The 23,585-nt window shown below is 40.5% G+C and overlaps 2 protein-coding genes and 1 non-coding gene across 7 annotated transcripts in view; 2 read left to right on the forward strand and 1 right to left on the reverse strand.

The window, feature by feature from the left end:
- IGF2BP3 (insulin like growth factor 2 mRNA binding protein 3) overlaps positions 1 to 13,825 on the forward strand; it is a 150,929-nt gene extending 137,104 nt beyond the window's left edge. For 3 of the 5 annotated variants that reach the window (XM_072783778.1, XM_072783781.1, XM_072783782.1), the window contains 5 exons: positions 4,230 to 4,346; positions 7,718 to 7,792; positions 10,290 to 10,421; positions 11,107 to 11,220; positions 11,434 to 13,825. In XM_072783778.1, coding sequence (XP_072639879.1) covers positions 4,230 to 4,346; positions 7,718 to 7,792; positions 10,290 to 10,421; positions 11,107 to 11,220; positions 11,434 to 11,532 — 537 coding nt within the window. In that variant the 3' untranslated portion in view covers positions 11,533 to 13,825. Of the gene's footprint in view, positions 1 to 4,229; positions 4,347 to 7,717; positions 7,793 to 10,289; positions 10,475 to 11,106; positions 11,221 to 11,433 lie in introns of those variants that run through there. The other 2 variants (XM_072783780.1, XM_072783779.1) reach the window with 2 other exon arrangements.
- Positions 9,783 to 9,886, forward strand: LOC140609652 (U6 spliceosomal RNA). Its single transcript, XR_012011404.1, has one exon. It is a non-coding gene; the product is annotated as a U6 spliceosomal RNA (small nuclear RNA).
- Positions 13,826 to 14,054: 229 nt separating the features above from the next.
- Positions 14,055 to 23,294, reverse strand: MALSU1 (mitochondrial assembly of ribosomal large subunit 1). The gene is made up of 4 exons (XM_072783783.1): positions 22,929 to 23,294; positions 21,451 to 21,629; positions 16,239 to 16,320; positions 14,055 to 14,797 (listed from the first exon to the last, which is right to left on the reverse strand). Exons 1-4 carry the CDS (start codon positions 23,257 to 23,259, stop codon positions 14,613 to 14,615), a joined length of 777 nt encoding a protein of 258 aa, XP_072639884.1. The 5' UTR covers positions 23,260 to 23,294; the 3' UTR covers positions 14,055 to 14,612.
- Positions 23,295 to 23,585: the final 291 nt, after the last annotated feature.

Raw genomic sequence — 23,585 nt, forward strand, 5'->3', positions numbered from 1 at the left:
ATAGTTATCAAGCTATACATTTCCATGACTTACTTATTTTGTGCCTTTTGACCTCCTTTACATCATTTTTAACCTTTAGTTAGCCCTTTTCTTCAAAATCAAGATTTTTTTTTTTTAAAGTAGGCTCTAGGCCTAGCATGGGACTTGAACTCACAACTCTGAGATCAAGACCTGAGATTGAATTGGACACTCTACCAACTGAGCCACCCAGGTGCCCCCAAAATAAAGAATTTTTAATGTACTGTCTCTGATGCCATTTTTTGCACATCGATGATCAAAGGCTTAAATTTTTGCCAACTACACAAAATAAATTTCTTTTGACTCAGGAAGTCATACCAAGGTAGATAGGAGTGATACCACTGAGAAGGCAGTACCTCCTCAACAGGGAGTTCTAGTGGGGTTTTTTTTGTTTTTTTTTAAGAGTGCAAGCTCCAGTGGAGGGTGGGGTGGGTGAAGTGGAGAGAGAGAGGAGCAACCAGACTCCCTGCTGAGCATAGATAGCCCCACATTGGGCTCTATCCCAAGACCCTGGGATCAAAACATAAGCTGAAGGCAGACATCTAACCATATAACCGACTGAGCCACCCAGGTGCCCCCGGCAGGCTTTCTTAAGAATCACTTATGCAGGGACACCTGGGTGGCTTAGCGGTTGAGCGGCTGCCTTTGGCCTAGGGCACGATCCCAGGGTCCTGAGTTCAAGTCCCACATTGGGCTCCCTGCGAGGATCCCGCTTCTCTCTCTGCCTGTGTCTCTGCCTCTCTCTGTATGTCTCTCATGAATAAATAAATCTTTTTTAAAAAATCACTTATGCAGCTGTGTATTATAAAGCATAAAGCATATCCATACCTGTTGGAAGCAGGGTATGTCCTTTTTTTTTTTTTTTTTCCTTTTCAAATAAACATGGCTTAAGAGGTAGAGAAATCCAGGTTTGAATGCTGGCCGCAACACTAGTCAGTATATGACCAATCACTTAATCTCTTTGGCTCAATTTTCTCGTTTTTAAAAGGGAAATGTTAGTTTCTGTTAGTTGTATGGGCTGTCAGGTGTAGATGAGGTGATGTACCTCACAGAGAAAAACTCACAAATTCTCACCACACAGGGCTCCTGTATACCCCTCCTCCGTGACCATAGTTACCTTCTTAAACCTGAATTTTTTACCTCAGCATGCTTCTCACCCATCTCCCATCATGTTAAACACAACAGTAGCACTCACGTGTTCCAGGAATAACTTGACTGGAATCCTACCATTCTGTGTGGACAGAAGTTTTTGCATAACTTGATAATTTTGAAGTTTGGAATCTTTGGCTCAAGCAGTTTTACTTCTGAGAATTTATGTAATAGAAGTGTTGTACAAGGGTGTAATTTTTTGTGCAAAGGTTAGATTGCAGCATTACCTGAATTAGTTGAAAATTGGTAATTACACATGCACATGCATGGAGAGAAGTCCTTGGTGGTGAGTCTAGCTGGAGGAGTACCGTTTAATGGGCTGAGGGGAGGGCACATGAGTGACGCTGGGGAGAGATCAAGCTGCGTCCTTAAAGAACCAAAGTAGAATGTGTTATTTGTAGCATGTTCCCATTTATTTTTTTGGTTTATTAACTCCATCTCCCACAACCCCCACCCACTGCCCCATGAAATGGGTCTGCCTGTCCTAACCTAGTTTTCCACATCTTCTCCACTAGGTTTGGTCATTCTTCTTAGCATTTTGCCTCGAAGAATCCAACTTCTATGGGCTTGGTACTTTATTTACGTAATTAGCGGATTATAGAGGTTACAGTTGTTTGGGTCAATGTAAATTTTTCTGATTTTTGATAACTCCTAGACAAGTTTTTGACATTTTCAGATTTACAGATGTTGTATCTATTTATCTTATCTAATAGTTCCCTTTTTTTCATTTCAATTTCTTAACTGGTACATAGGCAACAAAAGGTTCTCCTTTAAAGAACCAGCCCAGGGCAGCCCGGGTGGCTCAGCGGTTTAGCGCCGCCTTCAGCCCAGGGCGTGATCCTGGAGACCTGGGATCGAGTCCCTCGTCGGGCTCCCTGCATGGAGCCTGCTTCTCCCTCTGCCTGTGGCTCTGCCTCTCTGTGTTCTCATGAGTAAATAAAATCTTTAAAAAAACAAAATAAAAAACAAAACCAGCCAGCCTTTTTGTTAGTTCCAGTGTGTTTCTATTTACTAATTTAGTTTTTTAAAAAATCTTTGCTTCAGAGGAAGGACACTATAAAGACTACTAAAAAAAATTTCCTACCAACCAGTGTGAGTAGTGTGTCCTGTGGTGGGACAGCACCTGGTAAGTGCATGTTGAGGGACAAGTGGAACAGCTAATTCATCCAGACATGGGTTTCTGCTGTTGATTGGCATCTCTCCAGTAGACCCCTTGGTACCAAGTACTACTACTCCATGCTCCCTGCTTGCACTCTGGGCTTAACAGCAAGACAATGGAGCTAATATGCCCCTGGTAATTTTTGTGTTATGTGTAAAGAAGGGTGGTCATTTGGTAGACAAACACTAGGTACCACAAAATTTGTTTCCACATCCTGTTAAAAATAAAATTAAATAAATAAATAAATAAATAAATAATGAGCCCAGTGCTGCTGTTTCGTTTGAGATTTTTAGAAACTGCTTTAAATGATATTTCTAAAGATTTTCCTAGTTCCTGGGATACTTGAAAGCAAAACTGTTGACGTATTTGTTCAAGATTTTACAATTTAGGGAGTTTGGTGAATTAAAAATTAGACTGAAACTATTTCATGGCTCTTTGTGAACACATTACGATACTTGAGGGACCAACCTGAGTACTTGAAAATGGAATTTATAGTATCCTACCTAATAGGAATGTAAGAAGTCTTGAGAGAATTCTGTGAAGTGTTTCTGACCAAGAAGTTAATGTGTACATTTCTTACTACAATGTATCTTTTAATATCTCTATAAATCTTAGTTGTTAGGTGTACTTAAAAAAAAAAAAACAAATGCATTATAAGTTAGTGTATTTACTCATCTAACTTAATGTATTCATCTAGTAGCTCATCTTAAAATATTTCTTGGCATATATGGGAAATCTGTACCTGCCTCTCAATTTTGCTGTGAACCTAAAATTGCTCTTAAAAAGTTTTAGAAATAAAAAATATTTTTAAAAATATTTCTTGGAATAAATTTCTTAGAATTGATTTATTCTTGGAAGCATGTTTTTCTTAATGTTATTAGAAAGCAAGTATTGAAAAAAAAAAAAGCAAGTATTGGGGTGCCTGGGTGGTCAGTCGGTTAAGCGTCCAACTCTTGATTTCAGCTCAGGTCTTGATCCTCAGGGTTTTAGGTTTGGGTTCCTCAGTAGGCATAGAGCCTACTTTAAAAAAAAAAAAGTAATCAAGTATTAATGTATGAACATATACTGCTTAGAACTTGTAGCTCGCCAGTAACATCACTGAATCTTGGATTAGCCTTTTTTACCTTTTTTTGGGAACACAGTCACTGTATTCTCTTGAGTATGTGTCCATTAACCTTATAAGAATGACCATTTGAAGGGAGATGGCTGAGGAAGGACATAGTTGGCTTCAAGTGGGAAGTTGAGAAGTGAAGTACACAGATAAAATCCATTTTTGAAAAATCTTTTAGGAGTTAGCCTTCAAAGTGTTTTCCAATTTGCATGTTAAGAGGAAAAGGGAGGGCAGAGATGGGAGGATTAGCGAATTGTAGGGGAAAGAATCTTAGGGCATTTTTTACTACTAAAGTGATAGAGTTCTCTTCTAATCCTGTCCTATGCTTGGGTGTGGTTGTGTACTGCATGGTGGTGGTAAGGTTTTTATGATTCAGTTGTAAGTAACGAGCTTCAAGAGTTCTTCCCTTTGAGAAGAGTTCATCAGGTATGTGTTTACAAAGTAAAAGCTACATGGATAAGGTGCAGAGTTGGTGTCCTTGGATGCAGCTGTGTTTGTTGATGTGTGGCCCAGAAGTTCACTTGTCAAGGATCTAAACTGTATGATTTTGACTTACCTTCTAAATCTGTAAATCATGGACATCCTAAAGTTGAAGAAAACTGTGTAGAGAAAAATGACCTTTTAAATTCAAATACTTTTGGGATGAATAGATGTTCTCAACCTCAGGTAAATTCTTAGCAACAAACTCTTGTTGACCAATCTTCCTACTGTATGACAATGGCCCCCTCCCTAGGCCAATGATAATAGCCCGATTTGTACCAAATACACATATATGTCCTGTCTTTCCAACAGCAATCAGAAACCGAGACCGTTCATCTGTTTATCCCAGCCCTGTCTGTTGGCGCCATTATCGGCAAGCAGGGGCAGCACATCAAGCAGCTTTCTCGCTTTGCAGGAGCTTCTATTAAGGTACTGTTCTGTCAGCTGTGGCTCTTGGTGCTTTAATGACAGTGAGTTACAGGAACAAGAGTTGTTTTGCCACTTCATAACTTGAATTGAATGTGGCAGTGTGTATGGGGTCACACAGGCCATGATAGGAAACCCCAAACAACAGCCTCAACAGAGTACGCTGAATTCTTATAAGTAGTTGGGGTAAGCAGTCTGGCGCCAGTGTGGTGGGTTTGCCCACCACAAGTCCCTGGACTTAGTTTGTTCCAGCTCATCCTCCCCAGGCCTGGCCTTGGTCCCTCGTGATCCCAAATGACACTGTTCTGTGCTTTCACAAGTCTGTGAGCCAGCCAGTTGGAGGACATTGAGAACCTTTCTCTTACAGAGGTTTCTTATTAGCTGCTGTAGGATATTTTTATTTCCATTTCATTGCTCAGAAACTGATCACGGAACGCCTGGGTAGCTCAGCAGTTGAGCATTCGTCTGCCTTGGGCTCAAGATGTGATCCTGGAGTTCCAGGATCGAGTCCCGCATCAGGCTCCCTGCAGGGAGGCTGCTTCTCCCTCTGCCTGTGTCATTGCCTCTGTGTCTCTCTCATGAACAAATAAATAAAATCTTTAATGGGAAAAAAAAACAAAAAACAAAAACCTGATCATGAGGCCAGACACAGCAGAAAGAGTAACAGGGAAATGTTCATTGAAATATTCTATTACTATGGAAAGTGGAATAACAAATACCAGAGGACAGCTAATGGTATCCATCAACTAGATAACTGTGTGCTCTGAAGACTCTGTATTTTGATATGCTGAGAAATAATATAATAACATACATAGGTCATTGGGTTTTAAGAAATGCACAAATTGATAATGGCTCCATACAATGGCAGTTTTCTTCAGGAAAACATCAGTCTATTGGGGTGGGTTTTTTTGTCGTTGTTAATGTTTTATAAAATTTTTCTTTAAAAGAATAGTACTGGGGTGCCTAGGTGGCTCAGTGAGCCTCTGACTCTTGATTTCAGCTCAGGTCATGATCTCAGGATCCTGGATTGAGCCCTGTGTCTGGCTCAGTGTTTAGCCAAGAATCTGCTGCTTTCCTTCTCCCCTTCACTCTGTCCCTCTCAAATAAATGAATCTCTAAGTACATAAAATCTTTAAAAAATATATAGTACACAAAAAAGTTGAACTCAAAAGTTTATAGCATCTTTATTTCCAGCTGTCCCTAAATGGGAAGCAGCACATATTCAGCAACTGGCAAACAGATAAACTGTGGTCCATCTAAACAGAAAATATTAAGAACAAACTATTGATACAAATTGGTTGAATCTCATGTTACATGCTAAGGGAAAGAAATCAGACCAAGAGGCCGCTACTCTATGATCCATTTGTAGAAAAACTCTGGAATTTTTCTCTATAGAGAAAAAATTCAGTGGTTGCTGGAAACTGGAGGTAGAAGGAGAGGCTTGAATACAAAGAGAGATAGGGAAGAATTGTGGAGCGGAATGAACTATTTTTATGTTGACTGTGGTAGTGGTTACTACTTGCCTATGCATTTGTTACCAAAAGAATGAATTTTACTGTATGTAAATTAAACAGTTAATAAAAAAGCAAAACACAGAACTAGTCCTTATATGCTCTATTGTAGCAAAAGATAACAAAATACATGAACAGGAAATGCAGCCAAGACAAACAGGTAATGGAAAAGAGATGTTAAAGAGATGTCAAAAGATTGAGGGGCGAACCAGCTTTCCTATCCTGCTGGTTTCCTGATCAAAGACTTAAATCTTTAACACATGCAAAAAGAACCTAGTAGATTGGCTCTGGAAAAACTGCAATGAACCTTTCATGAACGAGAACTAAGTATTTAGTATTCAGTTCTCTCCTTTTCAGGCTTCTTGAAGGATTTATAATGAGAGTATAAAATGTTTGTTTCCAAGAAAGCATGTAACATGCCTAATCTGAAAGATACACCACCACTCTTAATATTTTTGCTAGATTTACATAGACATAAATTTCATGTACTAAATAGGCATATATTTGGTTATTTGCTGATTATCTGTGTTCACTTATTGGACATTTAGACTGTTCCTAACTTATCCTGCACAGTGCAGTGACGAACAGAGTTCTCTTAGCCACATTGTCACCTACAATCTTATTCTTTAAGGTAACTGTATAAAAGTAGATTTGATTGATCAAAGGGCATGTATTTTCAGGCTTTTCAGAGGTATAGCGATTTATGCTCTTCAGCTCAGTGTATAAGTGCCCTTAGCCTCAGCCCTCCTTCACCAGTATTGACAAAAGAAGTCTAGTCAGAAAGATAAAGAATGGTATCTTTGTTCTAGGGGTTTCCAGTGAATAATTCTAAGAGCTTAGACTAAAGGGAAGTAATTATTTGCTTGTTTTCTAGACTCGGAATTAGCGTGTGCCCAGCATAAAGTAGGAATAGTATTAGCATGGCTCTAGGTGACAGAGGGAGAAAAAGATGACTCCATTAAAAATGAAAACATTCTTTGATTATAAACATGTGGGAAGGGGTCTAGTAGACCATATTGGTAACTGACAGTGATCATATTCAATGGCAGAATTTGGGATAGTGTTTATCATATTTTCTTCTCATTCTTACATAGTAATATATTTTGTAAATAGAATTTGCTTCTTGCACAGCATATGTCTAGTTAATTTTTTTCCTTTTTAAAACAACTCATACCAGCTGGGGCCCCAAATCTTACGACTATGGAAGAATGGTTTCCTTTCCCTTCAGCAGTCTGCAACATTTCCCCCAGCTTTTTGTGTGATTTCATGCATTCTGCAAAAATAGAAAAGCCAGTAACTTTTCTTCTGCTAAATTAATGTTTATTTCCTATGTTACTCTAATGAGCATACTCCAATAGTCTTAGATTTGTGAACATAGCAATTTCTTGCACATTCAGAAAGCTTGGGGGTTCTGATGCAGACAGGCCAGAGATCACACTTTGAGCACTACTGGTGGGGTGATAAAGAGCATGGGCAGTGGAGACAGATTCGGGTCTCCCTCCAGCTGGATTAGCTGTGATCATGGATGGGCCAGGTAACTCAGCTTCTGCAGCCTTCTGTTCTCCCATCGTAAAGTCCAGGCAGCACCTCATTAGAGCCTAGCGAGGAGAAGCTGAGACGGCATGCGGATGTTTACATCTGGGCCAGCCACAGTGTGAATGCACAGTTCATGGCAGGAGCCCAAACTAATGAACCCATGTTAATCACTGCCAATCTGTAGCTTTCTCCCAGAAGGCTTTCTCTTCTCTAATACATTTTAGTAAGTCATGCATAAATGTGAGGCTGGTGTGTGTAACATTTTTATCAGTGGCACCTGCAAGTGGCATCTGCAAGTGGCATCCTCCCTTGATATGTCTGTTACAGATTGCTCCAGCTGAAGCACCAGATGCTAAAGTGAGGATGGTGATTATCACCGGGCCACCAGAGGCTCAGTTCAAGGTATGTGCTCTAGAGTGCATGCACAGGTAACAAATGAATGGATTCATAGACTGTTAATGCCTTCTTTCAGAAACTCTAAACCTGCTTTCTCCCTTAAATATATCTAAAACCCGTAAAAACAATCTCCCAATGGAAATTCACAAGACTAACATAGAAACATACCCAAAGTTATATTTTAAAAATAAACAAGACTTCGTTTCAATTTTGAGTGTTTTGTGATGGTTGCTGTGTTTACTTATCTCCCAAAGGAGAATTTGTTCAGTGCCTTGTTACTATGTGAAGATGAGACTTTTAAGACTGAAATTTACAAACTTGTCTGATTATTATGCTGTGTTAAACTTGTTCCCAAATATTCCCTCTTGTCCTTAATTCTTCTGGCATTTGTCCTGGTGTGAACTATTGTTCTTATATTTTGGGGTTTGAGACCTTTGCAAGCTGGAGTGCCCCTCATTGTATACTGAGAGTCGACGAAGAGCAGGGACCAGGCATCCAGGCTGCCAGTTCAAATACCAACTGTATCATTTATCTGCTGTGTGACTTTGGGCAAATTACTTAAACTTTTCTCTGGCTAGTTACTCAGCTGTAAAATGAGGATTTGAAAACCCATGAGGTTGAAACAAGGTTATTAGGTATAAAGAATATATAAAGTGCTTAGAATATTGCTTCCCACGTAGGAGGCCCAATATAAATAAGCTGGTGGTGGTGGTGGTGGTGGTGGTGGTGGTGGTGGTGGTCAGCAGACTCAGGGTGAATCGGACTAAGATTCTGCCAAATAGTCAAACAGGGCCTTTCAGGTACGTAATTTCTCCCTAAAACTTAGTACAAGTGGCTATAAAACTATTGAATTAGAATAACCACACTATCCCCAAGTGTCTTATTCTTAACACCTGGTCCCTGTGTAACAGGACAACTAACTCTTGAACCTTAAGCCTCTAAATGTGGCTAGTAACAATGCCTACTTCTCCCCAATTCCCCCCTTTTAAACTATCGCTTTCTTACATCTCTCTTTTCTGTGGGACATTTTTCAGTAAAAATCCAAAACTTTTTCATTTACAGGAAGAATAGGAAACAAAAGGAGGTGCTTTGAGATGTGGGTGCAGTTGGCTAGGCTCAAACTCAGGAAAAGAAATTAGCCCCTCACACCAGCCTTCTGGTCCAGGCAGCTGAAGTCCTAACTCGGAAGTGTTGCAAACTGCTTCCTATCCCAAACCTACGGGATCATTCACTTTCAGTTTGAAATCTTAAAAGATAAACATAGGCGTCCATTATTGCATGTTTCTTCTTGGTGCTGAGCTCTTACATTTTTAATAAACAGAACTACCAACTTGTCATTCCTATAATTGTTTGCTGGAAAATTCAGTTTGTTGCCCTGTATCCTTCTATACCCTTAGTCATCTTAAATGGAATATTTAAGAAAACCTATAATGCTTAAATATCATTTATGTGATCACTGATAATTACAAGTGAATTATTTTAGAGATCTAAGGGGTGATAAATCTCCTAACCCATATTTTTCTGATTTTGAGAGCTTTTTTTGTAAGAGGGATGTGTATCTTTGTCCTGTTTTTTTTTTTTTTTTTTTTTCCCTCTGTCCTTTGTGTTGATCCCTAGATCTGTGGCTGAGACTTTGAGAATGAATGGAATATAGGGTACCAAGATGGATTTTGTTTTTCTGTAATCCCCTATAATGAAGTTCTCATTTCTGCACCACTGAAAATGTGTTGGGTACTTCTGTTTTTATGATTTGCCCTGGTAGCTTGTCAGATTAAACCAACTCTGACTTGTTTATCCTTTGGTATACAGGCAAGCAAATTAATAGTACATAATAGAAGTTTCTTAGGTATGTCTAGTTATATGCAGTAGGTATAGGGATGTGAGGACTATAAATATGAGAAGTGTTTGTTAACCTGATTTTGTAGCCTTATTATTTAAAGTAGAAGCCATTTGGCTGAGATGAAGAAATGTGTTTAAATAGAAAGTATCCTTTCAAGTGCTCGCTTTGGCAGTACATACACTAAAATGGGAATGATACAGTGAATATTAGCATGGCCCCTGTGCAAGGACGTCACCCAAATTCATAGAAAGTATCCTTTCAGCAGGTATGAGCCTACCACAGCTGGCTCTGTAGTTCTTCACCATTTCTTCTACTCAAGAAAAACACAGTTACTTTCTTACTGAAAGCACGACAGGTTTTACCTTTTCAGATCAGAGGGCAAATGATCATTTGTCCACAAAAATGATTTGTTTTTAGTTTGGGTGGCTAATTATTACCTTTAATTCTTTTTGTTCAAATAATAAGCCATATTCTTCAGTCAGTCATTTAGTTAGCACCTCTGTGGTGCCCGCTTGTTCTTGTGAACCTAATTTGCCTCATATGCCATCTGTAACAATCAAATGCAGACGTGTCCCCATTCCAGTATATTCTGGCCATCTTTGAAGTTAGTGGACCTTTTTTCCCTTTGTTAATGACACTGATAGGATATGTTCTCATCTTTAGGCTCAGGGAAGAATTTATGGAAAAATTAAAGAAGAAAACTTTGTTAGTCCTAAAGAAGAGGTGAAACTTGAAGCTCATATCAGAGTGCCATCCTTTGCTGCTGGCAGAGTTATTGGAAAAGGAGGCAAAACGGCAAGTACTTCAGCAAAACCTGTGCAGTGGTATGAAAGGGAAAGCATTGAAAGGTACTTAGGAGTTCCAAGTCCCTGAATTTTGGCTAATTTATAAAAAGCAGGATCACCTTGGCCCAGGTTTGGAGAAGACTGCCTTTCGTTCTTCCTGAGTGTTGGTGTCAGCTCCTAGTGAAAGTAACGCCTCTCTGACCGCTTTGTGGGAGAGGACTACTGGCTCGTGTATAAGGGGCACTTAGCATTGTTGGTTGACATAAATCCAGCTTTTTATTTTTGCACATTTGATCAAAAGAAAACTTTTAAAAATTTCACCTACCTTTATAATCTACCTCTGTAACAAAAAAGTAAATGGTTTCCAGCTTCTCTTTAGCACCTGTAACTTCTAAGTTGTTTTCAAAGCTGTTTACAATTTTGAAGTAATTGAGAGCAGACGCTTTGGGATCTGACTTTCAGGGATGCAGCCTGGTTCTGCCATTCACCTGTATAACTGGTCAGGTCAATTTCTTTGGTTAAGTCTTAATCATCTTGCAATGGGCACAATACCGATAACCTGATAGAATTATTGGTGGATGAGATGAAATTTGTAAAAGCCACAGTTTAGTGTTTGGCATATAGTTAAGTGCTCAGCAAATGGTAATTTTTTTTTAAAACCTCAATTTGACATGATCTGTATTTATCTTTTTCAGGTGAATGAGCTCCAGAATTTGTCAAGTGCAGAAGTAGTTGTCCCTCGTGACCAGACACCTGATGAGAATGACCAAGTGGTTGTGAAAATAACTGGTCACTTCTATGCTTGCCAGGCAAGTGGGCTCTAATGTGATAAGCTCTTTTGCTTCTTTCATGCATGGGAGCAGTTCTCCTGGGGGCGTGCCCCCACCCCAAATAAATACTCAAGGTTGGTTGGTGCTTAACACACTTAATCCCTTTTAGCAGGGAATTTCAACTTGCAACTAAACTAGTATGTATCTTTCGATTAGGTAGAAATTTCAGATCTTTTCTCTCTCCTTTTGCAGGTTGCCCAGAGAAAAATTCAGGAAATTTTGACTCAGGTAAAGCAGCACCAACAGCAGAAAGCTCTGCAAAGTGGACCACCTCAGTCAAGACGGAAGTAAAGGCTCAGGAAACAGCCCACCACAGAGGCAGACGCCAAACCAAAGACAGATTGCTTAACCAACAGATGGGCGCTGAACCCCTAATATCCAGAATTACATGCACAAGTTTTTACCTAGCCAGTTGTTTCTGAGGACCAGGCAACTTTTGAACTCCTGTCTCTGTGAGAATGTATACTTTATGCTCTCTGAAATGTATGACACCCAGCTTTAAAAAAATAAAAAAATAAAAAATAAGGGGGGAGGGAGGGAAAGAGAGGAGCTCTGCACTTCCCTTTTGTTGTATTCTCAGTGTAACAAATATTCTAATTTTTCTTAATATACCCCCCTATTGCCAGAAATTGGCTTAATGATGCATTCACTAAATTCATAAAATATAGTAGATTGCTCCCAAATCCAGTTGTTAAAATTGGATCAGAATAGAATGATTACAAGAACTTAAATGGTAAGCTATTAGCATAGAGCAACTGTTCTCAGTTTTATTTTTATCTAACACTAACATGAATAACCTAAGGGAAGTGCTGAATGGTGTTGGCAGGGGTATTAAATGTGCATTTTTACTCAACTACCTCAGGTATTCAGTAATGCAATGAAAGCAAAATTGTTTCTGTTTTTGGTTTTGTTTTGTTTTGTTTTTTGGAAAATTTTATATACTTTATAAAGATAAAAGTCCAACAGTTTTTTAAAAAACTTAATTAGCTGACAGGAAAATAACAGAAAATTTTTACTTCTGGCTGGTGACCGTAAAGCTGGAAAATTAATTTCAGGTTTTTTGAGGCTTTTGACACCATTAGTTGGAAAATCCAATAAATGTTCAGTGATACGGAGCAGTGCCTATATTTGGAGAGCAGCAATACCATTTCATTTTTCGTTTATGGTAGGGAACCTTTTCGATGGTACTAACAGAGCAAAGTGGTTGCAGGAGGTTTTGGAACGGCTAGTTTAAAAGGCTTCGGGAGACTTCAGTTTTTTTGTTTGGCTATGTGATTAAATGCATAAAAATGCTTTGTGCTTTAGACTATCACTACCTAAAGTGCATCAACGATAGATGCAGCCCCTGTGGACTTTAAACTGATTGGTAAAAAGCAAGCTTCAGCTGGTCTTAATGGGATGCTTAGTTTGCCGACACACTTCAGACCAGTTGGTCTACACTTTGAGCGGACCCCAACAGAATTGCTTTGTGAAGACTAAGGGGGTACTCAGACGGTGTGACAGTGTTTAAAGGCAATATCAAGGCTACATCTCCATGTGCCAGGTACTGTCATGAGCCTCACTAAGCTATTTTGAAGATTTTTAAACAATGATAAATCAAGAAAACTGTAAGGCCACCTAAAATATTATATAAAATACAGCAGGATTTCTATATTCTCTGCAACTAGTTATTTGAAAATAAGTAAAAAAGTAGAGAATACCAGGAACCAATTTTTGGAATATAATTTGAATGACTGTGATATAACACATTTGACCTTTGATCTACAATACTGAATTCATGTGCCCATTCCTTAACTTGATGGCAAAGCCCAGTATGTACAATTATGTGGGCGTGGGTGGTCTCCAGGGCCACACTGCTCTCAGAATTATGTGTTGCTTTTGTTCATTTAATGATCAGTCATCGCATTATGCTGATCTGAAGGGCATACATATATAATAACCCTTTAAAAAATATGGCCTCCTTTGTATTTCAAGGTGAATTTCTACAGACTAGGTAAGTTTTTCTGAAGATAACTGTTATCAATTAGACATTTTGAAAATGACTTGAAATGTTTTCCTAAATGTTTTCAGAAAACCAGTTTATTTTGTAGTGTTAGCCAAAAAGTGCCCTTTGTCACACAATTCATTTAGCATTCATAATTTTTTCATATAATGAATTGCAAAAATAAAATCAGACTGGCTTTCTGGTTGGATTTCAGGTGAGATGTGCTTATTAGGCCAGAGCTCTTCCTCAGTGTTTGATTTTTCCCATGTTTTTTGTTGTTTATATATATATTTATATATATATATATATATAAATATATATATATATATATAGAACATATATATATGTATGTACACACATACAGATAGGTGCTGCATTTATATTTGCTGGTTTAAAATTCTGTCATATTTCACTTCTAGCCTTTTAGTGTGGCAAATCATGTTTTACTTTTAATTAAGCAATGGTAATGGAGTATCTAATTCTGTAATTGAGTTTTGTACTCACCGCACATGGATCATTCCTCATCTGTAATGTGCCCCAAATGCAGCTTCTTTTTCCAGATACCTTGATGCAGAATAAAGTTTTTCATCATTAGGTGCAGCCTGGTATATGGTATGTTTTATTTATGGTTTTTCAAATGTGAATGTTCAAATTTAGTTAAACTGTAAAAAATATTTTTAGTAATATTGTGTCAGTCTCAGTTTACCACTAGATACTGGTGCTTACATTATTTTCTCCATTCCACAGTACTTATTGTGGATTTTGCTAATACTGTGCCTCTGAAGTAAAAACTGTAGGTTTTAAGGAATAAGACCAATGAAGCGGTAGGTGTCTTTTATTTATTTATTTTTTAAGGCTATCCCATTCTACAGAATAAGATTTACACTTAGGCAAAATTAAACTGAGCAGAGCACAGGGGCCAGTGTTAACTCTGGGGAATCCTGCTAGGATCTTCGGAATAAAAAAAACATATTAAAATTTTAGTTTGAATGTACCGATTCTTGCTGTGAGAGCTCACTTACCTACAGTTTCCACATTTCATTTAGCCCAAGTGCCAATAGATAAGGCTTGTTTTTTTTTTTTTTTTTTTTAATTTTTATTTATGATAGTCACACAAAGAGAGAGAGAGATGCAGAGACACAGGCAGAGGGAGAAGCAGGCTCCATGCAGGGAGCCTGACGTGGGATTCGATCCCAGGTCTCCAGGATCACGCCCTGGGCTGAAGGCAGGCGCTAAACCACTGCGCCACCCAAGGATCCCGATAAGGCTTGTTTTGACAACAACCTGACCAATCAGGTGATTGATATAGCTCAATCAGAGCTATATTTTTAAAAAGTGACTCAATCCAAATCTGATAATGACTAAAGTAGTTCATATCATTTTATTCTCATTTGAACTCCACTGGAGTCAGGGATGAAGAAGTGTCCTCTTCTATTCCAAGAATGAAGTCTTCAGGTAATGTCTCGGGTGCTATCTGTGCTAACTGGTCATCATATGAACGTAGGGTCCATAATTTCTCTAATTCATAGGTTTCTCTGGTTTCTGGAAGCATCAAATGAATCACCATGCTACCTATCAATCAAGGACAGATAAGAGTTAAAATGAAGAAACAGTTCATTAGCTTTTATTCTTGTGTTCTCATAAACCTCTGCGATAAAACAATGGTTGTTAAAGTATGGACCCCAGATTAGGATTATGCAGGAATTTACTAGAAATGGAAAATATGGATATCTTTCCTACAACAATACCATAGAAATGATGCTGTGCTTTTCTCGGTGCATCATACAGGAAGTACATGATAGCAATCTTTAACATTCCTGGTGATGTTAACTATCCAAGTGACTAAAGTAGGCTCTGCCAAATTACTTGTCAAAGACAATTCTCCATGGGTATCACATTTCTTTTTTTTCTTTTAGGAGTCTCACATTTCTGCATATCCTATGAGCAAAGCATGGATTGCCTTTTGATTCTAGACTATCTTTTCAAGGATGATTATGTAGTGAATGGTCTCAGAGGTTTTCTCCCCTCACAGCAAAGGACAGGTTTACTTATAGCATTGGTTCTCAGGACATTTCTGATTTTCACAAATGGGGCTAGAGAGGAGAAGGGAGACTGTTAAATATCCTACAATGCACAGGATATATATCCCCCCTCCTACCCAAATCACCTGCTCCAAAATATTGAGAGTGACAAAGGGAAGAAACCCTGGCTTAGATAGAGCCTTAGCAGAAAAAGTGTCCTCCACCACAGTCCATGGGTCTGCTTCCGGCATATAATAGATGTACTACCCTAATCTCATGAAGGTCCCTCTCTTAGAACTTCGTCTGCAGATGTCATCTGGCCCTGTGTTTCTCTTTAGAAACAGCTCAGGGAACCTGGTGGAAAACAAAAATACTCCTGCTGGCTAGCTATTCTTACTGCAATCAGTAATAAAACTGTTTCATCTCTAACCCAGGACTAGCCTTTCATCTCTCACCAATACCCATGAAACTGGGTGGTTAACTTGTTAGTTATGAGCAGATAAAATCTCAGATCCATCACAGTTCTTGACAATTACTGTTTTTTTTTTTTTTGTAATAAGTATCTTATGGGGAAATACTGTAAAACTATGTATATATTAATACCCAAATTTGTTAGGTCTTTTCAAAATTCCAGTCCTCTACTCTTCCTTCTCAGGACCTGTAATGCCCTTTACCTCATCTGTCATTCTAGGCCAGATTTATGTGCACCCCAAGCCTTCTACCACCACTGAGGGATGCTTCTCATCTCTACCATGTTATCCACCCTGTTCTCCACCATCTTTCTGACCTGTCTGGCTTGTTCTATACATACCACATTAGGTAAGGATTTCACAGGTGAATAAGACCTCCTGGGTTATAATTAAAATTTACTGTAAACAAATACCAAAAAATTTACATGAAAAACAATTTGATCTCAATCCTTCTGCAACTGAAAATATTCAAGGTTAGGACAAAACAAATATTTATCTGTAAAATATGTCAAAATAACTTACCGAAGTCCATGCAGAGCCAGTCATCGGTGTCTTTCCCTTCAATCTTAACATGAGGCTCGCTTTTACTTTTCAGGTATTTGTACTGAAAAAAAAAAAACAGGTTATATATTAAGGTGGGGAATGAGGAAGTCTCTGTTCTCACTGAGATAGTCTGGGGCGGGGGGGGATATCTTTCTTGATCTTAATTTGGGAACTAGCCTACTCATTCCTCTTAACTATACCCCATGATAAATTAGTTTCCTCAACTTTTCCCCCACCCCTAAATCCTACCTACTCCTATACATTCCTACTGAATCCTCTCCAAACCCTTTTGAAAGGCCATCCTACTCATATCCACCAAAGTGTCCCTGAGGCAGAGAAGCCAAGCTCACTCAATATCTGGTCCTCACCTACATCAACCACCTTCATGACCATGTTCATGGGATTTTATCATCCCATATCTTCATTCCCAACAGGTCTAATGAATGATCCAAAACAAAAGATATACTAGTTCAGACAAAATAGACTTTAGATCAAAAAATATTATGAGACAAGAAAACCAATACAATGATAAAAGGATCAAATAACCCAGATGATATAACAATTATAAACATGCGGGGGGATCCCTGGGTGGCGCAGTGGTTTGGCGCCTCCCTTTGGCCCAGGGCGCGATCCTGGAGACCCAGGATCGAATCCCACATCGGACTCCCAGTGCATGGAGCCTGCTTCTCCCTCTGCCTGTGTCTCTGCCTCTCTCTCTCTGACTATCATAAATAAATAAACATTTATAAAATAAAAAATAAAAACATGTAACACCGGGATCCCCGGGTGGCGCAGCGGTTTAGCGCCTGCCTTTGGCCCAGGGCGCGATCCTGGAGACCTGGGATCGAGTCCCAGGTCGGGCTCCCAGTGCATGGAGCCTGCTTCTCCCTCTGCCTGTGTCTCTGCCTCTCTCTCTTTGTGTGACTATCATAAATAAATAAAAATGTAAAAAAAAAAAAACCATGTAACACCAAAAATCAGAACTCCTAAACATATGGAAACAAACATTGACAGAACTGAAGGGAGACACAGATGATGATAATAATACGGAAGACTTAATACTCCATTTTCAATAATGGATAAAAAGCAGGCAAGGTTAATATAGAAATAGATGACTTAAACAATACTACAGACTGACTAACAGACATTAATAAAATATTCCACCCAACAGCAGAATACACATTTTTCTAAAGTGCACATGTAACATTCTCCAGGATAGATATGTTAGGCTACAGAACAACTCTAAATAAAGTTTAAAAGATTGACATAAAGTATATTTTCTAATCACAATGAAATGAAACTAGAAATCAACAGAAGGAAAACCAGAAAAGCCAAACAATGAGTCAAAGATGATCTCACAAAATTAGAAAATATCTTGAGACAAAGGAGATTAAAATACAACATACCAAAACTTACTGGGATGTAACCAAAGTACTGTTAGGAGGGAAAATTTTTTTAAATTTCTGTTGTTTTAAATGATTTACTCATTTGACAGAGACAGCAGGAGTGTACAAGCAGGGGGAGCTCCAGAGGGAGAGGCAGAAGCAGGCTACCCACCAAGAAGGGAGCCCAATACGGGGTTCAACTCCAGGACCCTGGATCATGACCTGAGCCAAAGTCAGCTGCTTAACTGACAATCCACCCAGGTACCCCTTAAGAGGGAAATTTATAGCTATATATGTTTCCATGAAAAAAAGCTCCCAAATCAACAACCTAAATTTATACCTTAAAGAACTACAAAATTAAACTGAAAGCTAGTAGAAAGAAGGAAACAATGATCAGAGGAAACCAAAATTGACAAAAATCCATGGAACCAAGATTCGGGCCTTGGAAAAGATAAAATTGACAAAGCTTTAGGAAGACTAAGAAAAAACAGAAAACCCAAATAACTAAAATCCAAAACAAGCAAGGGAACTCGACTTCTTAAAAAAGGAATTGAGTACTATGAACAACTAACTATGCACCAGCAAACTGGATAATTTAGACAAAATGGACAAATTCCTACAAACACACAACTTACCAAGATTAAATTGGGACTGAAAGAGTAATTAAGAACTCCAAACACTATATCTCAATTAAAAGGACGAAACAAAGAGGAACAAAATTTTGCAGCAAAAAAAACCCTGACCAGATGGTTTTACTGGTGAATTCTACCAAACATTTAAACAAAAGCTAACACAAATTCTTCTCAAAGTCTTCCAAAAAAACGAAGAGGGAACATTTCGGAACTCATTCTATGAAACTACCATTACCCTGATACCAAGGCCAAAGAACCTACCAAAAAAAAAAAAAAAAAAAAAAAGAAAGAAAGAATGAAAGACAGACTACAAACCAATATCCTTGACGAACACAGATGCAAAAATCCTCAATAAACTACTACCAAGCCCAATTCAACAGCATATTAAAAGGATTATACATCATGACTGAGTGGGATTTATTCCTGCAATGTAAGGATAGTTCCACATGAAAATCAATCAATACAATAAACCACATTAACAAAATGAAAAAAGCCATAGGATAAAAAAAATTTATGCAGAAAAGCATCTGATAAAATTCAACACTCTTTCATGATAAAAATACTTAACATAGGGATGTCTGGGTGGCTCAGCGGTTAAGCATCTGCCTTTGGCTCGGGGTGTGGTCCTGGAATCCCGGGATCGAATCCCATATTGGGCTCCCTGTATGGAGCCTGCTTCTCCCTCTGCCTGTGTCTCTGCCTCTCTCTGTGGGTGTCTCTCATGAATAAATAAATAAAATCTTTAAAAAAATTTACTCAACAAAGAATAAAAAACTGCCTCAAGATAATAAAGGTCATGCATGAAAAGCCCACAGCTATTATCCTACTACTCAATAGTGAAAGACAAAATTTTTCCTCTGAGATCAGGAACAAGACATGAATGCCCACTTTTGCCATTTCTTTCAATACAGTACTGGAAGTTCTGGCCAGAGAAGTTAGAGCAAGGGAGGGGAAAAAAAAAAGGTAACCAAATTGGAAAGGAAAAAATAAAATTATCAAAGTTTACAGACAACGTGACTTACATGTATAAAACCCTAAAGATTCCACAAAACCACGTTTAAAATAAATGAATTCAGCAAAGTTATAGGATACCAAATTAACATGCCAAATCAGCTTTGTTTCTATATACTACCTAATCAACAACCTGAAGAGGAAATTAACAATTCCATTTACAATGGACTCAAAAAGAATAAAATACTTAGCAATAAACTTAAGCATGGAGACAAAAGACTTTACACTGAAAATTACAAGATGTTGCTAAAGAAATTAAAGACACCAACAAATAGCACTGTGTATTCATGGACTAGAAAACTTAATAGCCTTGAGATACCAGTACAGTACTACCCACCCAAAGGCATCTATTGATTCAAAGCAATTCCTATCAAAATACCAGTGACTTTTTTTTTTTGCAGAAGTAGAAAATTCCATCCTAAAATTTATATGTAATCTAAAAGGACCCCAAATAGCCAAAAACAATCTTGAAATGGAAAAACACAGATGGAGCTCTCAACTTACTGATTTCAAAACTAACTACAAAGCTATAGTAATCAAAACAGTGAGCAAGCGGGGCACCTGAGTTTCTCAGCTGGTTAAGCATCCGACTCTTGGTTTCAGCCCAGATCATGATCTCAGGGTCATGAGACTGAGCCCCTTGATGGGCTACATGCTCATGCTCAGCACAGTCTACTCGAGATGCTGTCCCTTCGCCTATCCCCCAACCCATGCATGTTTGCATGCATGCATGCTCTCTCTCTCAAATAAATAAAAATATTTTTTAAAAGGGAGGGGAGGCTCAGCGGTTGAGTGTTTGCCTTTGGCTCAGGGCGTGATCTCGGAGCCCCAGGCTCGAGTCCCACATCAGGTTCCTGGCATGGAGCCTGCTTCTCCCTCTGCCTACGTCTCTGCCTTTGTGTGTCTCTCATGAATAAATAAAATCTTAAAAAAGGGGGGGGAGGGGGTCTCCTGGGTGGCTCATTGGTTACGTACCTGCCTTTGGCTTAGATCATGATCCCAAGGTCCTGGGATGGAGCCCTGCCTCGGGCTCCCTGCTCCACAAGGAGCCTGCTTCTCCCTCTGCCCCACTGCCCGACCCCCTCACTGTTTGTGCGTGCGTACTCTCCCTCTCAAATAAAATCTTAAAAACAAAAACCAAACAAACAAAAATAGTGAGCAAGGGGAGACCAATGGAATAAAAGAAAGAACCCATACAGTCAAACAATTTTCAACAGGGTGCCAAGTCCATTAAATAGGAAAAGGGCAGTCTTTTTAACATATGGTGCTGGGAAAACTAGATACCTACAAAGCTGGACACTTACTTTACACCATCTACAAAAATGAACTTAAGACAGATCAAAGACCTAAACATATGACCTAAAACTTTTAGAAGAAACAAAGTAGAAAGGCTTCATGACACATGACCCTGAATTTGGCAATGATTTCTTGGATATGACACCAAAGGCAGAAGTACAACAATAAATAAACTGAACTTTATCAAAATTAACAACTTTTAATCAAAGGACATTATCAACAGTAAGATAACCTAAAGAATGAGAGAAAATATTTGCAAATCACGTATTTGTTTGGAGTTAATATCCAGAATACATACAGAACTCCTACAACTTCACAACAAAAACAACCCAGCCTGATTAAAACATAGACAAAAGACTTCTTTAGGCATTCTTCCAAAGATATACAAATGGCCAGTAATATGTGAGAGGATGCTTGACATCACTAATCATTAGGGAAGTGCAAATCAAAACCATAATTCGATGCCACTTGACACCCATTAGGATTACTATAATCAAAAACCCAGGGGGATCCCTGGGTGGCTCAGCGGTTTGGCGCCTGCCTTTGGCCCAGGGCGTGATCCTTGAGTCCCGGGATCGAGCCCCACGTCGGGCTCCCTGCATGGAGCCTGCTTCTCCCTCTGCCTGTGTCTCTGCCTCTCTCTCTGTGTCTCTCATCAATAAATAGATAAAATCTTAAAAAAAAAAAAATCCTGACTCATCTGTCCCTGTAACTTTCACTATGAACGAACATAAAACATGCAAACACTGAGAATTTGGGCTTCTTACATCATCTCATATGATGGATTTACTTTTTAAGTGTTGCTCCTCAACATGATGCACCTACACTCTTCCGTTAATGATTCCAAGAGAAAAGAAAGCGTCCTACCATTTTCACAATGTAGTAGGCCATGGCATGCAAGTGTCGGGTGGAAGTTCCGCTACCAATCACAAAGTAATCTGTATATTTCAATTCTGGAGGAATCTTGATCACACAAATGTCTCTTGCATTTTCTTGCCTCAGCAGTGAAACCAGCATATCGATGTCAAACTTGGGGCCAGGATGATCTGAAACGCACAAAGATTCACTTGCGTTAGGTAGCCACCTAGAAGACGCTGCATGCACTGAGATGCAGCAGCTAACCATGAAACTGTCCTCTGTGAGGGTGTTTAATCTAAAGTGTTGAAAGACAGCAGGGTCCAGGCCTCCGGGAAGCTAAACCTGGGCAGGGGTTTCACATGGCATCACTCAACTTTTAGGTCACACACAGCCACCATACATCCTTTGCTATTTACCACATGCAAGTAAGACCATACGTCCACAACAAATGACTTTGTTTGCGAATACCTGAGGAAATGAGCAACACACCTCACACATACACAGAACTACAATTGTGAGCTGGAAAGATTCTTAGGTAATATCTTGTCCACAACCTTCACTTGACAGCCGAAGAAAATTAGGCCTCCCAGAATAAAATGCGTGGGCTCCAAGCCAACCAATGAGAGCTGAAACTTTAATACGATTTTTTTTTTTAAGATTTTATTTACTTATTCATAAGAGACACACACACAGAGAGAGAGAGAGAGAGAGAGAGAGAGAGAGAGAGGGAGGCTGAGACAGAAGCCGGCTCCATGCAGGGAGCCCAACAGGGGACTCGATCCCAGGACTCCAGGATCACCCCTGGGCTGAAGGCAGGCGCTAAACCGCTGAGCCACCCTGGCTGCCCCTTAATACGATTTTCATTTTGAATGAAACGTTTTCTTGTAAAGCCACTCGGGTTATGTAGCAACTGTGACCTGTGAAAACTTTCTTCTTCTGTAGAGATCTGCACAGTCTGTTCTTTACCTGGCAGTATTAGGGCCTGTGAATGTACAGCTGTCTGAGGTTCTAAAGCGGATCCCCAAGAACCCAGCGGCTAAGTCCACTAAGACCTCTCCCTCTCACACCCCAACCTTCCACAGATGTGATGGGATCTGCTCGCAACCTCTCAAATTTCTAAAGACTTGGAATGATCAGAGGACCTTCACCAGGCCCCAGCTCCCACGGGCGCTTCTTCGGCCCCTCCTCGACCCCGGCCCCAGCTCGTCCCCAGAATCCCCCCGCCCTAACATTCTCTGGAGCCCGCTCCTCGGGGCCCCGGGGTCCGGTGAGGCCGGTCACGCCCGGGGTCTGGGCGACGTCAGCTCTTCCCTTGGCCTGTCTTACACGCAAAGTCGGCGCCAACCTCCTGGAGGTCCCCTCCGGCTCTGGAGCGGTGGTTTTGGGAACTCAGGAGAAAGGCGCAAACAGGGGGCCTCAGGGCCCCCTCGGCAGAGACCCGGCCCCGGGCTGTCCCGAGGTACCGCCGCCCGCCGCCAGGCCCGTACCTGCTGCGCCGGACTCCGGGCGCCCCTGACCCGCGGCGCCCTCCGCCCGCTCCTGCAGGCCCGGCCCGCCGTGCAGGCCGCGCGCGCGACCCAGGCCCAGGCCCAGGCAGGCCCGACCGAGCGCCGGGGCCGCCGGAAGCCGCCCCAAGGCCAGCAGCCGAAGCCGGGGCCCCGAGCCCGCCGCCGGCCCCGCGCCCGGGGACAGGGCCCCGCACCGCAGCAGCGAGCCGAGCCGCCGCGCCACGCAGCCCCCACAGCCCATCGCGGTCGCCGAGCGACGGCTCACGGGGCGGGACTCAACGGAGGCCGAGCAGGTCCCCCGGCTTTCCATTGGCCGCCATTGCGCGGAGACCTAGGGAGTTGACGTAAGGGCGTGGGCGGGGCCAGGGCGGCGGTGGGCGGGGCCAGGGCGGCGGTGGGCGGGGCCAGGGCGGCGGTGGGCGGGGTCTGGAGGCCTGTGGGCCGGGCGGTGACCCGGCCGCGCGGATCTCGGTTTGGGTTCTGTAGGAGCCCGGGGGCTAGTGTTGGCCTTGTCTACGCCCTAATTCAATGCATTCCATTGTCCCCTCTCTCTTTTTTTAAATTTTTTTTTTTTTAAGATTTTACTTATTTTGGGTAGCCCGGGTGGCTCAGCGGTTTAGCGCCGCCTTCGGCCCA

The sequence above is a fragment of the Canis lupus genome, chromosome 18, assembly GCF_048164855.1.
Source record: "Canis lupus baileyi chromosome 18, mCanLup2.hap1, whole genome shotgun sequence".
Lineage (NCBI taxonomy): Eukaryota > Metazoa > Chordata > Mammalia > Carnivora > Canidae > Canis > Canis lupus.